The sequence below is a fragment of the Prinia subflava genome, chromosome 2, assembly GCF_021018805.1.
Source record: "Prinia subflava isolate CZ2003 ecotype Zambia chromosome 2, Cam_Psub_1.2, whole genome shotgun sequence".
Classification (NCBI taxonomy): domain Eukaryota; kingdom Metazoa; phylum Chordata; class Aves; order Passeriformes; family Cisticolidae; genus Prinia; species Prinia subflava.
This window is the reverse complement of record NC_086248.1, coordinates 51,370,875-51,387,044: the sequence shown is the minus strand read 5'-3', so window position 1 is coordinate 51,387,044 and position 16,170 is coordinate 51,370,875. Positions and strand designations below refer to the sequence as shown.

The 16,170-nt window shown below is 38.8% G+C and overlaps 1 protein-coding gene across 1 annotated transcript in view; it reads right to left on the bottom strand.

Annotated features, from left to right (window-relative positions):
- Positions 1 to 244: 244 nt before the first annotated feature.
- The window catches only part of CLVS2 (clavesin 2), a 52,594-nt gene continuing 36,668 nt past the window's right edge, over positions 245 to 16,170 (bottom strand). The window contains exons 3-5 of the mRNA XM_063391857.1: positions 11,633 to 11,743; positions 8,883 to 9,103; positions 245 to 4,150 (exon numbers count right to left, since the gene is read on the bottom strand). Of these exons, the coding sequence (XP_063247927.1) occupies positions 4,063 to 4,150; positions 8,883 to 9,103; positions 11,633 to 11,743 (420 nt within the window). The 3' untranslated portion in view covers positions 245 to 4,062. The remainder of the gene's footprint in view (positions 4,151 to 8,882; positions 9,104 to 11,632; positions 11,744 to 16,170) is intronic.

Here is a 16,170-nt window from a genome sequence, read left to right as displayed (position 1 = left end):
CCCAGACACAATTAAAGATTATAAAATCCAAACTCAGCTTGCCCCCAAAATCCCATTTTGTTATTCTAAATAAAATCCTGAAGCCTGGTTGATTTTGGTTTTTTCCCCCTTGCATGCTCTTTCAAACATGACTTTATCAAAAAACTTGACAAATACATACACTGATAATCATAACAGAAACAATATAATAATAGGGATATGACCAAAGCTTATTGCAAAGTGTTTTCCAAGTAATGCTAAATGGTAGTTTTCATGATGCTTGACAAACTTTAATTTCCCAAACAGAACAGGAACATAATAAATGGCATGAACAAAATACTGTCAGGTTACAATTTTGTCAGGTAATGTGTTTAGGCTTGGCTGTGACTGTGATTAAATAATACAAAGAGCATTCCATGCAAGGTACTGAGCTAAAACATTTGAGAGCGACATTAAAGTGAATCTGCTCCTCCACATATCAGTGACCTCTTGAGGCCCCTTTTACTCCTCTTTTCTTTAATTCTGTGTTCAGTTTGTGACTAGGCATAGCATGTTTGTAGAGTGCAAAACATCTTTTTAAATATGCTATACAGTAAATTTACACTTTTGTAAAGACATCTCAAACTATTTTACAACTAATAACTATTGGGAGGGAGTCTGTGTCTGTTGGAGCTTAGTGGGTCTGGTTACCTGTCTCTGTAAAGCCAAGAGTCTACTGACATCTCTGATTACAAGGAGATTTTGGTCATGGAAGTATCCATAGCTTTTCCATATATTTTTAAACATTTGTATCTTGGAAAAGCCATCATGTAAGAGGATATTTTTAGATCTTATCAAAGGCCTAAAACTATCAAATTTTACACTTTTTTTTAAATTCTTTTTTTTACGTAGTTGGACAGGTATATCCAGTTTCTCCACTAAGTTCCTCATATTGTAGGATATTTTTATATGCATATTGGCATGCATAATTACAACAAGGTTTTATTCTACCCAATACACAAGAAAGGTAAGAAATTAAGAGGAGTTCCTCCCAAGCAGTGCATTCTGGTTTTAGCACTTCAATTCTTCTATAAAAATTAGACAGCAATTCCTATGGTAATAAAGATTGGAAAAAGTTTTCAGTCCAAATTCATCTAATAAAAATTGAACTACCTATAAAGATTTTCTACAAGAAAGGTGGAACCCTTTATGTACCCTGATATGTAAAAGAGAAATGCCTTCAAAGAATACTGAGAGCAGGTAAAGTATATTTATTTCTCTTACCCATTTCCATATTCTTTTTCAATGTCACAACTGCAATTACCACTGTGAGAATTTGCTTCAGTGAAATAAAATCTGCAGCCGTGAAGACCTGCAGCCCAACTCTTCAACAGAGAGAATCTTATTGAAAAAGCAATTTTGTTCTGGCTGAAAGATGGAGTCCCAGTTACACAAAATTATAATATATTCTACTTTCACTTTCTCGAAAGAATGTATTAATACTCATTACCTTAAAATTGAAATCAGACATCAGAAAATATTACATAAATTACAGTTAAGTGCACAAATAAAGGGTTTTCAAACAGAAATTGATAAGCTTCCAAACAAATTTTAAGCTTCATACAGTGGAACAGATGTGCATTTTTTGATTAAACTGGTGATGTACTCTGAAATCAGCATTCTGCTGTCTTTCACCAGTCTGGCCCATGTATCTAAAAGGATCCATGAAGATTTTGATCACCACAGTGTAAGAGTTTGAATACATGTGGAGTACTGACTAAATCCTGAAGCCCTTATAAGGAGAAGATTTCTACTGATATTTTAGTTTTATCTGATAAGACCTTTTAAATCAGAACTATGACTATATACTAATCTACTAACCAGAAGTGTGGAAATATATAACATACATTCAAATATGGCACTTATGCAAATACTGGAGACACATCTCACTTATACAGCATGATTTTACAAGGAATGTGAAAAATTGAACTGAATAAAATAGTATATAAGAACTGACCATTTCTTCAAGTCTCTCAAACCACAGAAGTAGTATTAGGACAGTTTCTGCTCCTGACAACTTGTAGGATAGACTGATAAGAAGTTCAGGCTCCATATCTTTCCTCTCTGCATTTCCTAACACATATCATGGATAGAGAATTAGGAAAGCAGAAAGGGAATGAGTTGTTCAGACAAGTTCCTGCAAGGTGATGGTGTATTAGGGCATACACTGTTTATCAGTGCTGCTAATGACCTGGGATGTAGGAAAGCTTTATCTGTGTGCTGCCTGGGCTAATCAAGGGTGATGCTGGAAGAGTCAGGGTCGTCTCAGCCCTGAGAAACGCTGAAGCTGCCACCGCAGGAGTTACAGCTAAACTCGAGACGACAGACTTTAAAGTTTTCACTCTCTGCTCTTAACTCATCTCAGCCTACCAAATCTTACAGCTGTAATCATCCTGGATGAGGTGACCTACAACCAGTAACTTTGAAACTCCACCAATCACTGGAGTGATGGCAGAAATGTTTTTAACTCTAGCACTTGGGAGGCAGGGTTGCCGTGAGCTGTCACCTCCACTGTGGTCAGTGTTTACTTAACTAACCCCTGCGCTGCCTGAACACACTCTTACAATACCTCCAATTATGCAGATGTTTTGCTGGGCACCCTGTGTGCCTTCTCACTCTGACTGTTGATTTACGTCCTAATAAGAAGTTACATTCTCACCTCAGCATACCACAGGCTGCACACACATCAGCCAGCACACAGAGATGACATAGCCCCTGTGTTTCAGCTGATTTACTCAATCCCTAGTGAAACCTGTTGCTCTTTTGAGGTAAAATGTATTTCTCTATTATGGCACACGTTCAGTATATACAGTTACACTACAACCAAAACAAAAGTGTCCTAAACTATAGGCTGAGATGTTTGACTACAACTTATTCATATTAATCCTTGCTTGGAGTGGGATGCTGTTGATCTATGGAAAGTTTTACTTTATTAATAATGACAGTGTCTCAATATACAATCTATAATATATCTAAGTACATTGAATACATATGATTTCTTGTATAAACCTTCAATGAAATATATTTATCTAACAATGTCACCTTGTATGCTTGTCAGAGATTGGTAAAAATATATATATGTATCCAGTCTCCCAGTGCACAGGATTCATTGATTAACCTCTGCTGCTAGGCTTTGCTTTCAGATACTGGTTATTACACTGCATTTAGAGGGCTAATGTCTCACTCCAAGGGAGAACAGAGTTCTGGAAAAATTCTTGATGTGCACCCAAAATGCAAGAGAAGTAACTCCAATGTGTCCCACGTTACAACACCCAGATTATGGTACCAAACCAGGTTAACTTGTGTAAATGAAAAGCTAGGGAAGAAATCTCAGAGACCCATATAGCTAAAAAACAAAGCTATCCAAGAGCTGGTTCCAGTTGACCTGTGATCCTCCTCACAATGCACATGGTTTATGCTAAATCACAATCCTAAGCCCCAGTGTTATTTGAGAAACCAATTCCTACCGTCAGGAAACATTCCACTGATTACAGCATCTCCCAAGTACTTATATTCCTTCTTTATCTTAGCACACTATGTGAGCATTGCAGAAAAAACCCAATAGTCAATGTACTAGTTGGCTTCCCATGGGAAGGACAACATCTAATTGGCTTTGATATTTTTCTTTGTCCATTATGTTTCTCTCTGTGTATGTGTGCCAGTGCATGTGAGAACACACATGTTTTCTTCTCTTTTTTTGGTGCACTTCACTGACATATTTAATAGTCACTCATTTCCATAGCGCTTGTTTACCATAACTTAACAAAGTAAGACTGGAGGATTATATTGTATTTACAAACAAGTTGGCACTTACAGAATAAATTATTGATTTCTTTTCTTTTTTATTTCATTTTCTTTTTTTTTCTCCACTTCTTTTTCACCAAAGGGCATCAAGAATTCAGGCAGAATAGGAACACCTGTTGCCAATATGCTACATTAACATGAGTAAATAGGATTCCAGCTGTTACACTCTTTCCCAATGATTTGCTTGTTGCTGAGAGGCAGTGCCTTCCACCTCAGTTCACGTCCAATGTTCAAAAACTGTTAGTCAAGTGAAAGCAAAGGCTGCATGTTTTCTTCCTCATTCTTATCCATGCGTTTCAGCACCCCAGGATCCACAACTGACTGAGACCTGCAGAGGGACAACATGTTTATTTGACATTTCTAGATCAAGACAAATGAGGTTAAACCTCAGCTTTCTTTTGTTTATTTTCATTTCTGTCAGGGCTTAAAAATAAGGGTACAGAATTACCCAAGCATCCGATCATTGCAAATCATCAGGAAATACCCACATGGAGGAATAACAGGGCTTTAAAGGGATCAGCACTGATCTGTAAATGTAGGAGCAAAAGGTGGAATAAGGTGGATCCTCTCTTCAGTGAAATTGTGAAGCAGGGAGTGCCCTCCACACACTAGAGCAAACTAAGCTGTCCTCTGTAGTGACTTAAGCACTTACTGTCTCTCTGAAGGTTATACAGCACTGCACTGGTACAAAGAAGGTACAATTCAGCCACCCAGCTGGCTAATCACACACTGCAATTAGTGGGATGTGTTAGCTGGAAGCACAAGTTGCTCCTATGCTGAATAGCATCTTAATTCAAGAGTGCGAGATCCTAAGCCAAAACGAGGAACTGTGCCATGGTTAGCAGGATTTCTGGAGCAGCAGACAAATGTGTCAAACTCACTTTTCAGCTCAACTGAACAGGACAGGGAAGGATGATCAGGGCAAATTCAGTGATGATTGTAAAATTTCTCTAGATTCTCTGAATCAGCCCAGAAGCATAACATGGAACTGGTGCCCTGCAACAGTCATATGTGACGAGCAAAGAGGAAAACTGAGTCTCCAGCAATATCAAAATGCTCCACTGAAAACAAAGCCTGGAGTGTTAAGATGGGGTGTCACATCATCTAGGGCTCAGCTCATCAAAAAGCAGCCACTTCTGGGGTACAGTAAATGCACCCCTTGTTAGATGTTTCTTTTAGTGAGAAATATCTCATGCAGGAAATGCCTACTTCTCTTTCTTTCTGTAAAGAAGATTTGAGATGACTAAAGAGCATGTGTACATCTCTACAATGCAGGCATCTATTTTTGATCAGTGGAAGCACACTGTGCCTGCAGCATAGCTATAGATTTGCCCATTTAGAGGGCTACAGTGCAGAGAAAAACCTTTACAAATTCTAACCTTTCCTAAGACAAGAATTTGTAGTCAATCCCCCTCTCTTATAAACTGGCAGCATCCAGTGAAATCAATGACTGAGGCTGATGAGATTTTCCTTAAAAAAAATATAAAGAAAACTTACAAAAGCACGAAAAAAGTCTGACTTAAAGCCTAGGTAAAAACTTTGGACACAAGGATATTTTCTAATAATATTTATCCAATTCTCATGCTAATTTTAAAATCAAGAAAATTAGCTTTAAAAATATGATCATCTCTCTTGTGATCAGCATAGTTTAAACTTCTTTAAATTAAGAGTGTGCAATAATACTCATGCTGAACACTACCCAGTTCCTCAGGCAGAAAACTAAACCACTGAATTAAAAATGCTTCTTTAAAATCTTCACAAGGTACCGTGCCAATGCAAAGCTGATTGAAAATTTGCTGGTGGAAAGCTGCACTCATGGAAAATCTAGTTCATCATGATAAAAATTGCTGTGGAAGCAAATTAACTTCAAAGGTTTGCCAACTGGATGTAAGTGCTGAAACGGAGCCTTTTCCTCGGCTGCCAATGGCTGAGCAGGCAGGGTTTCCTGTTCTCATCTGGGGAAAACTGAAGGGCAGCGGGAATGGCTGCAAACCTGGCCTCCAATACCCACTGAGGAGGCTTTGGCCATAAATTCCCAGGGCCTCCAAAACTCCCAATGCCAAGGCAGGCGTGAAAATTGAACTGCACAAATCCTGACCTATGGTTTGTAAGCTCAGATGCCCAAATGCCTTGAAGAAGAAGGATAAATAGTCTGCACTCAGTTTTAAACAGAAGTTTACTGTCATGCTTCATCCCATTCAGCAGCAATTCACAAATAAAGGTTTGGGAAAGGAAAAACATTTGTTTAAGTCTATAGCTCCTTCTCTTTTACCTACATCTCCCAAATAACTTTATGAACATTACTGAATACATTCTGAGAAAACACAGTGGGACAGAGTTATACTGCAAAGTCCTATTGCAGAGGTGAAGAACCAAATCACAGCTGCTCTGCAAAGTTTATCAACACAGACCTCTGCCCTGCTGGGTTAGGTGAGAAGAGGATGCAGGTCTCCAGCTGGGTGCCTCAGGATGACAGCCACAGGCTAAACCTGACTGCTGAAACAGCTGCAATGTTGCCAGAGGACACAAAGAGGTTCTCCCCAGAGGTCTGTGCTACAGGTGGCCTTAATTCCTCCTTATATCCATCAAACTCCCCCCCAGTCAACCTTCCTTTCAAGATGAGGTCATCCAATTCACCAAAAATTCAAGGAGATCTGGAGGAATATCAGTGGTTCATGTTGGGGGCAAAAAAAGAAGTAAGAAAGAAGTGAATTCTCAGTAGGATTTTGGTTTTAAAGGATATTCTTTCAGGAGTAAACAAATTTTAAATGGGAAGCCAAATTAAACAAAACAATTGTTGGAGATCTGCTAGATGCTTATGAAATTTGTTCTAAGCTAAGCACTTTTGCCTTAGTCATGGTTTTTCATATGTTAAAAATCTTCTATATTAACATATCATATTGACTGTGAGTTTAACCTGAGGGAAACAACCCATCAGTTGCTGAATCCAAGTTAAATTTAATTTTCAATGAAACAGAGTTTATCTGTTTTATCTTCTCTATTTGTGTTTTAACAGTCTGTGCACTTTATACACTGAAGTCTTGGGACTTTCTGTCAGTCTTGGTACTGGCACTAAGTAAGTCTACTTAGTACATTTTATGTCCAGCAGCAGGGAACAAGGATTCCAGCAGATGCTGGAGGCTTGCTAACTGAGAAAGAATGCATAGAAGATGAATAAATTTTAGCATATTATGTAGATACAGATTTCAATGTTTATTTTCTGCACTAGGTCTCCTACTGTGTTAGTTCACCCAGAATGAAAGAACGTCAATTTGAAGCTTATACTGAAGTGTAATCCTGTATTAAAAGAGTTTTCAAGAACATGTTAAATGAGAATAAAAATTATTTGAGAAATAATTAAGAATCTGGTCAACTCACTGCTTTTCCAGGTAATAATATGCTTGCCCAGGACAATCTGGAAAACTCTGCTCCAAACAGGTTGTTCCAAAAGGACTTGTCACAGGCCTTCTCTTTTTGTTGTTGTTGTTGCACCCTTGGATGAAGTTATTTACTCTCTCACAACATCATTTTGCAGCAGAAATACTTCCAGTTCCTTAATTCCATCCTTGTCTAAGACAGCTTCTCTGCTGTCTCATAATTCTTGTATTACGTGCAGATCACATATAAGTGTATTGCTCACTTTTCCCCTCCCCTGGCTCTTTTCGTCAGTCCCATTTTCTCCACTAATTGTGTTAGTTACAAAATTCTAGCTTCATATATCTGGGCATTGGAGATTTTTGAGGCTCTGGGAATTTATGGCCATAACCACCCCACTGGGAATTTGAGACCAGGTTTGCAGCCATTCTAGCACCCCTGTCATATAGTTTCAGAACCTTTTTAAACTTCTTATCCTAGCTCATTTCTATCCAGTTTCTTGCTATTTCCTACTTTCAATAAAGTGGAGTTTATTTTCACCACAAAATCCTTAAACTTTACTGGTTTTTTTCTTTTTTAACTTCCTATAGCAATCTTACGCTGTCTCTTCTCTTTCCACAAAAATATCTCCCTTTTAAATCAGACTGTCCTTTCCAGTCTAGGCAGTATTTTCCAGCCAAAATCATCTTCCTGGCTGAGACATCTGAAAGTATTTTATCCTGTTTGGTCTGTTTCCAGAGTTTCTTTTCCTTTTGCATCACATGCTGTCTCTTGAAACTGGGTTCCCAGCCTAGCATACCCTAACTTAATTTTAATTACTTTATATATTGGTTTCTGCCATGTTTGTTCTTTTCTGATCCATTGCTAGGCTTGCCCCTTATGAGCTGCACTCTGACTTTTGCTGCCCTTTCTGGTGCCCTTTCTGCTGTCTTTTCTATCACAGTTGTAATCTTTGTAATCTTTACCCTTTTCTCTCCTACTGCCCTGGCAAGCTTGTATCAGATTCACCCCTTCCAAGCTAATGACCTCACTGCTTCCATAGTTACTGGAGAGGTAACTAAGCTCTTCTTATACTTGATTCTGAATGGTAAAATGCAGCAAGCAATTACACTGTACCTTCTCGAAGAGAAGAATATCAGAATGCCAGGATGTTTACCAGACTTGAGTATTACAATTGGCACTGATTTTGGTCCTGGTTCTCCTCATTCTTTCTCAGGCATGCAATCACTATGACTGATGGTTGAGATGCTGTAAATATCCTAGCACCTACAGGCTGGAGGATAGCAGGCAGTGGGCTATGAGATGGAGGAAGATAAGAGCTCACTTCACCACCCAGAATGATAATTGGCCCAAATTTACCTCTGCAGAGAGGCTCACTCCAGCTAGCACTGTTTCTCTAATAAGTACTGTAGGCTGAGGTGAGATAGCAGCTTATTCCAAAGACAGTGCTGTGTGCACAACCTAGATGGCACACCAGAAATAATCAGCTGCACTAAGTTCACAACTCACATGGTAATAATCAAGGCCACGTTCTCTCATCAACACTGATCTTTTTCAGAAAGGGAAAAAAACACCCAATTGTCTTCCTATATAATAGACTAAACTACCTACAGCTTCATAAAGGAGGAAAAAGGCAAATGTCAACCTTATGGCAATACGAGAAGGCAATGGTACCTTTAACTCACCTTTTCATGGATTTGGGAGAGAGGTCCTTTTCTATATCCTTTGCAGGAGTGTTGTAGGAGTCCACATTGCATTCACTGTCATCATCGTATTCGTGGTCAAGCAGTGTTCTTGCCCATGTCCCCATGTCGTAGGGGGGCAACATTCCTCCAAACTCTGAGGGCAGGATCTCAGGGTGTATGAGCTGATGCAGGCTGTTGAGGTTGTTACCATGCAGGAATATCTGTATGTAGGCATGCAGGTAAAAACACAGGGGTATCACCAAAAAACATCAAAGCGCAAATGATATCACCGTTATTAGGAGGACATTGTACAATTTAAACATTTTGGTTGTGTTGGGCTAACAGAGGTGCAGAGGAAGGTACACATCATCTCTGCCTTAAGCATGGTCATACTATGTTCATAAATCTCCAAAGTAATTAAAGCATAAATAACTTAAAATGTTTGCAGGGAAAGGGACTTAGGGAGGGTAAGAACTGGTATCTGGTAGCTAGATGGACAGAATACTAGATAGAGAAACTCCCTTGGTAATCTCTTGTCAATTGCTCTCCCTGATTCTGTGAATTAAGTGAATAAATTAAGATTAAAATAAATAAATAAAAATAATATTCACCATATACAACAAGGAATACATATTGACTTTCAGCATGCAGCCATGAGTTCTATAAATAAGATATATTGTACAGTGTAATGATGTGAGTGCTTCAAATTTCTTCCTTAATCTAGCCATACCAGTAACTGCCATTTATACTTGAAAATACACAAAGTAACAACAGTAAAATCATCCCTGTGACAACACTGAGGGAATAGCTGATGGACTATTTGATATCTTCCATCAATGTTTCGGTAGACTGATATTTATATATATTTTATATTTATATATCTGTATATTAGTATGACATGACATGAATACTTGTATTTATGTTTATGTTTAACTTTAGTGGTTCCCCTTAGAGATCTCACACGTTCCACTTCACCTTGTAGAGTTTTTCTGGGCAGCTATACCTATCACGATTTATAAGAGTTAAATTCAAAAGGCAGAAAGACAAAGACCAAATATATGCTTGTCTTTTATTGCTTACTTCAGACCACCTTCTAGTCAGCTGTGGACCCAAGAAAGTTAATATGACTGTGCAAAACCAGTGATTTTCTTCCATCTCAGAAAGGAATCTATCCTTTTGTGAAAGAACATTTATTAATGGTGAAAGTTATGATATGCCCAGATATATGAAGCTAGAATTGTGTAACTAACACAATTTGGTTTGTGGTGCCTTTACAACTAAGTGTTTCACCTCTTAGCAATTGTTTTTATGTATGCCTAGTACTGCATTTATCTGAATATAACTATCAGTTGTAAATCTACATGACAAATTAAAAAATACACAATAATTCAGGATAAAATCAATGGATAAATAATAAGCCAAATCAAAAAAAAAAATCTAAAGAGAATTCTCTTGGGTTTAGGGTTTTTTCCCAATCATTTGTTCTGCATCTAATCATTTTTTAAAAGCTGATTTTAAATTTTATACGTTTATGATAATTTTCACACTTTGACACTAAGTTTAGAACTGTAAATCAATATCTAACTACCTGACTACTTTTTATAGGTATTCAGTATTGACAAAAAACAGTTGTAAAAAGTCAGCATTTCTAAAAATATATGCCATTGATTCAGGTGTCCAAATACAAATTTATATGCTAGCTGATAAGTCTCCATGTTCAACTGCCTTGTCACTTATATTTGATGCTGTAACACTTCTATGAGCTGCACTTTACTCCCCAGTTCTGCATATGCAGCACTTGAGTTGAAAAGGCCTCAGACATCTCTGGCACTGCAATATTCTTTGCAGAAGCTGCAGTCTACAGAGTGCAACTGAGTCCTGCAAAACAGGGCTTCATTTGCATATTTATAACAGATATTACATAAAAGGCTTTGTGATCTATAGTTCAAAATCTGTAAATACCAGAGGCCTCTCAAGCATAATCTGTCAGTAAAAAACAGCTCAACACCAGGGATCATTGTGGCCTTGCAGAGTGTGTTTGAGGAGGAAAAAATACAGGGCTGCTTAGGGAGCTGATTCCATAGGAAAAAATCATCATGTTCTTTGTACATGATGTTGATTGTGTTTTCCTGGATGACAAGTTCCTGTTACAGAAATAATATCATTCTATATGCTGTCACCACCAAGCTCTAATTTAATTGCACTGATGTAAATGTTACAAATTCAGCAACATCTCAGAGGCTTCTCATGCTTATGCACAGATGCATGCACACAAATTCCCTTTTATTGGCTTTCATTCAAATTAGTATTTGCAAACTAATACTACTAGATGCCAGCTGGGTATTTTAGCTCATGCTAATGTCAAGGAAATCACACTAGGAAAGGACTTTGTAGTCACTAACTCTGTTTTTAAAAGAAAGGCACAAATAACGTTAACAGAAATTAAATAGAATGGAATTGAATACAATCTTAATACAAACTTTAATGCTGGCAATATTTTTTATATAATCCCCAGGAGCAAGCATATGCTTACATTTTAAAATACATTTAAGTGCACTGCTTGACTGTATCCTTAAAGGGTAATGTTGTCTAAGTTTCTAAAACAGTTGAAGGTACCCTTTATGACACAGATATATTTAAACATTTTCCACCAATGGCAACCTCATGTCTCTTGTTAATCTACTTTCTTAGAGTATGATGCATCTGCTGATGACAACTTCCAGAAAATGGACAATTAAAAAGAAGAATACCCTTTTTCGTGTCTTCTCCTTTAGAAAGGGCCGGATAACTGTGTAGAGGGCATGGATATACCACGGCTGATTGACAAAATGTATTCCTCCAAACCGAGCTGGAAAGCTGTCCTGTGTGACACAAAACAAATACATACAATTTGAGCTGATTCTTAACATATGTACCACATGCATCAGGTACCTTTTCTTTTTTTTCTGAATGCCTTCATCTTAATAATAAACCTTTAAGAATAAGTAAGATTATTCAAAACTGCATCCTCTCAGTTGAGTACCAACATTCCAGACCAAGGAGCAACAAACCTTGGACAGAGGAAGTGTGGAGGAAGTGTGCTGAGTTAGCTTTGCTATTCAAATAAAGGCACAGCATTTCTAACCTCCAGAAATGCTTTAAACATTTATGATTTGCCCATAATTCATCTATGCCATATATTTTTCTCTTTTCCACTTCTATGGGTTTTATTAATTTTTAATAGTAACAATCTCAACTCTTCCAGTGTCATTGAAGAGCACTAAAAATGTCCCTTGTCTCCACCTTTAAAAGAAAGTGTAAATCTAAACTACTATTCAAAATGTCTCCAATATTATCTATATTTCATAGAACTGAGACTGCATTAAACATTATGCATAAACCATTATGCAATATCCATTACAGTAATTCTTGTCACATAGTCAGAGGCCTTCTGGGAACTTAAATGTAAGGACAGCGTATCTGTATTGAGGCAATGGCTTTTCTTTTTTACTTGCTGAAAATCACAAGAGGCAGATAACTCACTAGGAAAAGATTCTGATATGAATTTTCAATTTCTAAATTGAGAGAATATGCCAGGGGGTTTGGCAGTTTGAGGAGGGCAGCCACTTTGTCCTGGAATACAATTGCCACATTCTTTGTGTTGTCCTCATTTTGTCTTTGCCTGGTGGATCACATGCACTAACGCTGCAATAAGCAGCTCCTATGTTTCCTAGAGCTGCACCACCGAGGAAGGAGGAAAGAGCTGTAAACAGGTGCAGTTGATGCATGTCCCCTTTTGTTTCTGTGGCTTATGCCAGAACCTTCTCAGTGAAGAACCTACTCCTAGGTAGGTTACTTACTAAATACAGACTTACTAAATTATTGGCCTTCATTTGAAGCTTAAGTCAACAGATGAAAAAGCACAGGCAGCCATGGGAGTCAGACCAAAACCAAGTTCCTCACGACAGCAGCAGCTCCCATTGGACCATGCAGGTAACAAACAAGGACATCGTTTCCAGCTACACCCCCTCCTCTTCCTCCTCCTATGTGGATACACTAAAGGCAGCTTCAGCTCTGTGTCCTGGGATCAAAGGCTCAAAAGGAGGTAATCAAAAGGTCTGACATGGTGCTTTGTGCAAATAGACCTATTTTGCCTCCTCTGGAGATGAGAGAGGAGTCCCTATAGAAGCACCCAGCAGTCTCAGTGTAATCTGCAAGCACCTCTTGAAGCATGGGGTCATACAGCACACACCAACAAAATGGCCAAGAAAAGAATTATGAACTATTCCAGCCAACCAAGAACTGTCACAAAAGGAAGGCAGAAACTGCAGGAAGGTAATATTCCATTAAATGTTTCCAGATACGGATATACTTCAAAGTGCAGCTGCCTGCATATCCACAGAACCTCTTTAGTTCTGCCAATGTGTTCAGACCAGTGGGAATAATGAAGTACTTATCACTTATTCCTCTCCAAGGATCCATTCACAGCCTGTCAGGCACACCAAACCCAGGGGCCCCTTACAGCAAGGTACCTCTTGCCTTCAAATTGTAACAACTTGCTGGATTTTCCATCAAGGAGGCAGGACCTTGACAATAATTTACAGGGAGGAGGACAACCACAACACACACCACTCACATCTGGCTGGCCAGAGCACAGCAGTCAGTGCAATCAATGGTCTGTTTGCAGCTTTTGTCCAGAAACTTTTGATTAACAGCAGCTTTGAAGGAAAACAATCCTATGGAAAGATTGCTGCAGAAGCCTCATTCTGCTAAATGCCTGATAGCTGTCAGCACTAACTAAATGTCAAACAGGATGGTTGATAATTTGACACATAATTCACCCTGTTCAGTATTATAAATCCCCTAACACCATTCCGAGGACACAGCTATGTTGTGCAAAAGGTAGTAAATTATGTTTGTATCATAGTGATCCAACAGATCCATTAGGAAGGATAAATCACTGGATGACACCTTAACCTTTAGTTACAGGAGATACAATTCATCTACAGAAGGTTGTGTTTATTTGGATTATCACAACTGGTTCTCCAGCAAAGAAATCCAGTGCTCCCTGCTGTGTGCTATGCACAAAAGAGCACACACTTAGAGCTGCATAAATCTCTGAGAGTCACACAGAAACTGAGGACAATTTTGAATAAGAAGATCTCAATAGGCAAACTGACATGTACAAACACAGATTCAGAGTGCCAAAGGCATTTGTATTCTAACCTGGCCTCAGAATGCTCTGTATCTTTTTAAAGACACAAAATTTCCAGCAGACAATAGGATTATCCTTAAAAAGTGCCACTTTGACACATCTACTATCTTCTCCTGCATCTTGGAAACCATTTACATGGAGTATGACGAATATATATGGATTGATCCTCAAATAGAAGGAAGATGCCAGTTGATCTTAAAAGCCAGCTTGTTTCAGTGTTTCTCAGAAATTCTGAAGGTATTCTCTGGAACTAAAGAAGATGAGTATTTATCAGTCTCTGTGATCTAACTGAGGTGCTCAGATTCAGAAGCATTTCCCAAGGTGTAATTAGGCCCCCCAAAAATTTGCCAAAAAAGAGAAAGGATGATTTAGTCAGAATTATCCTTCATTGTACACAGTGCTTAGACTAGTATTCAAAAGCTGCTGAAAGTAGATCCAAAAACAAATCTCAAAAGCACTTGCTGAGAAAATCAAAAAAGCAGAATAAGCAACCACATCTGCTGGAGAAACAGGTGTCAGAAGGTTGTCTTGCTCTTCTCAGATGTACCTGATTTCCACATGGGGATTTGCCAGACAGATGGTCATCCTACACAAACAGCAGGTAGGAATTTCTTTCAAATCTTTTGAGGTTTTATGTAGATTAGGTTACAAGCACAGTGGCAGTCACAACTGCCTCTGCAGACATACTGTACTTTGACAGATGAGTCTGTAACCCATGAATCACATGAATTCTAAGTAAGAGGAATCTCTTGCCAGAAAACAGTAAGAAATGGAGATAATCTGTAAAGTGAGCTGTGCTTCTGACTAGAAAAGTAATAAATCTGATGGGGTATTACCAAACTGCAAAAAAGAACCAATTATGTATACACAGTGGGTGGATTTTTCTTCACATTGACTGTAACCTCTGTTGCAGCAGCAGAATGTAACTTTTGCTTGTTGCTGATAAGCATAGTTTGTGACATGGCCATGCCATAGACACAGACAAGCAGACAGGTACTATCAGAGACCACAGACCAAGTGGTAATTAACAGCAGGCTGCCAAGGAAGGGGCACACCCCTAAACTGCTGTCTGCAGCACTGGGGGACTGCAAGTGCACTGGCAGCGTTGCAGAATGACCACTCACTGGGTTTCCATCTCCTGAGAAAGGGTTCTGTGGACTCACAGCACAGCATTTTTAACCTCTCTGCCAAACACAATCTGTACAAACTATCTTTACAGGCTTCCTCTCCAAGGACCCAGCTGCTGTTGCCTGCTACCAGCCTTGGCACGTGCCAAGAAGCCAGGTTTGCACATTTCACCCTGTGCTGGGCTCAGCCATCACCTGAGCCAGCTCTCAGGGTTTCACAGAGGGTTCCCTGCTACACTTTGGCCAGCAGGAACTCTTGCAGCACAGGTAGTGACAGCAAAACCAGTATATGACATTTTCAACAGCACTTATGGAAGTGCCAAATTACTACTGAAAACCAATGTGAGTCTTCTTAATGGTATCAGGACTGCTGTTATCATATCATAAAAATGACCCATATTCTTTATCTTTACCAAATGCAAAAAATCAAATAACTTCTTAAAAGCCACAGCATTCTTCACTCCTTAAGCATTGTGTCTACACCTAAATCTCTGAAGTCTACTTTTAATGAAGAGCCCTCCTAGCTGAACTCAGTACTATAATCAAATTTGTTTGCACAGCTTTTAGAAGTGTAGTCTCAGAAACTGCTGAGACCACTGTGTGCCTGGAGGTGCTTTGGCAGCCCATTGTCATCAGAGCCTTAAAAGTATGCTGCACATCTACAGCAAATAGACTGTCTGGACACACCTTGCCCCAAATTAACACTGAGAGAGTGCTTGGGCATGTGAGCTCTGGGGTTATTTCTGAGGGTTTGCTGTCCTTATGTGCAGTGAAACTGTTTTTGGGGACAGTCTAGAGACATCCTGCAAAGGACAGTCTAGACAAATACTATGAATACACTCACACCCTTGACATCTGTGGATCCAGAGCACCTGAGTGCTCTGATGAATTCAGGCTGGAGCATCTGCAGACAACAAGAGGTTACAAAGTCAAAACTACAACAGCTGCATCTTCAGAACAAAAATTT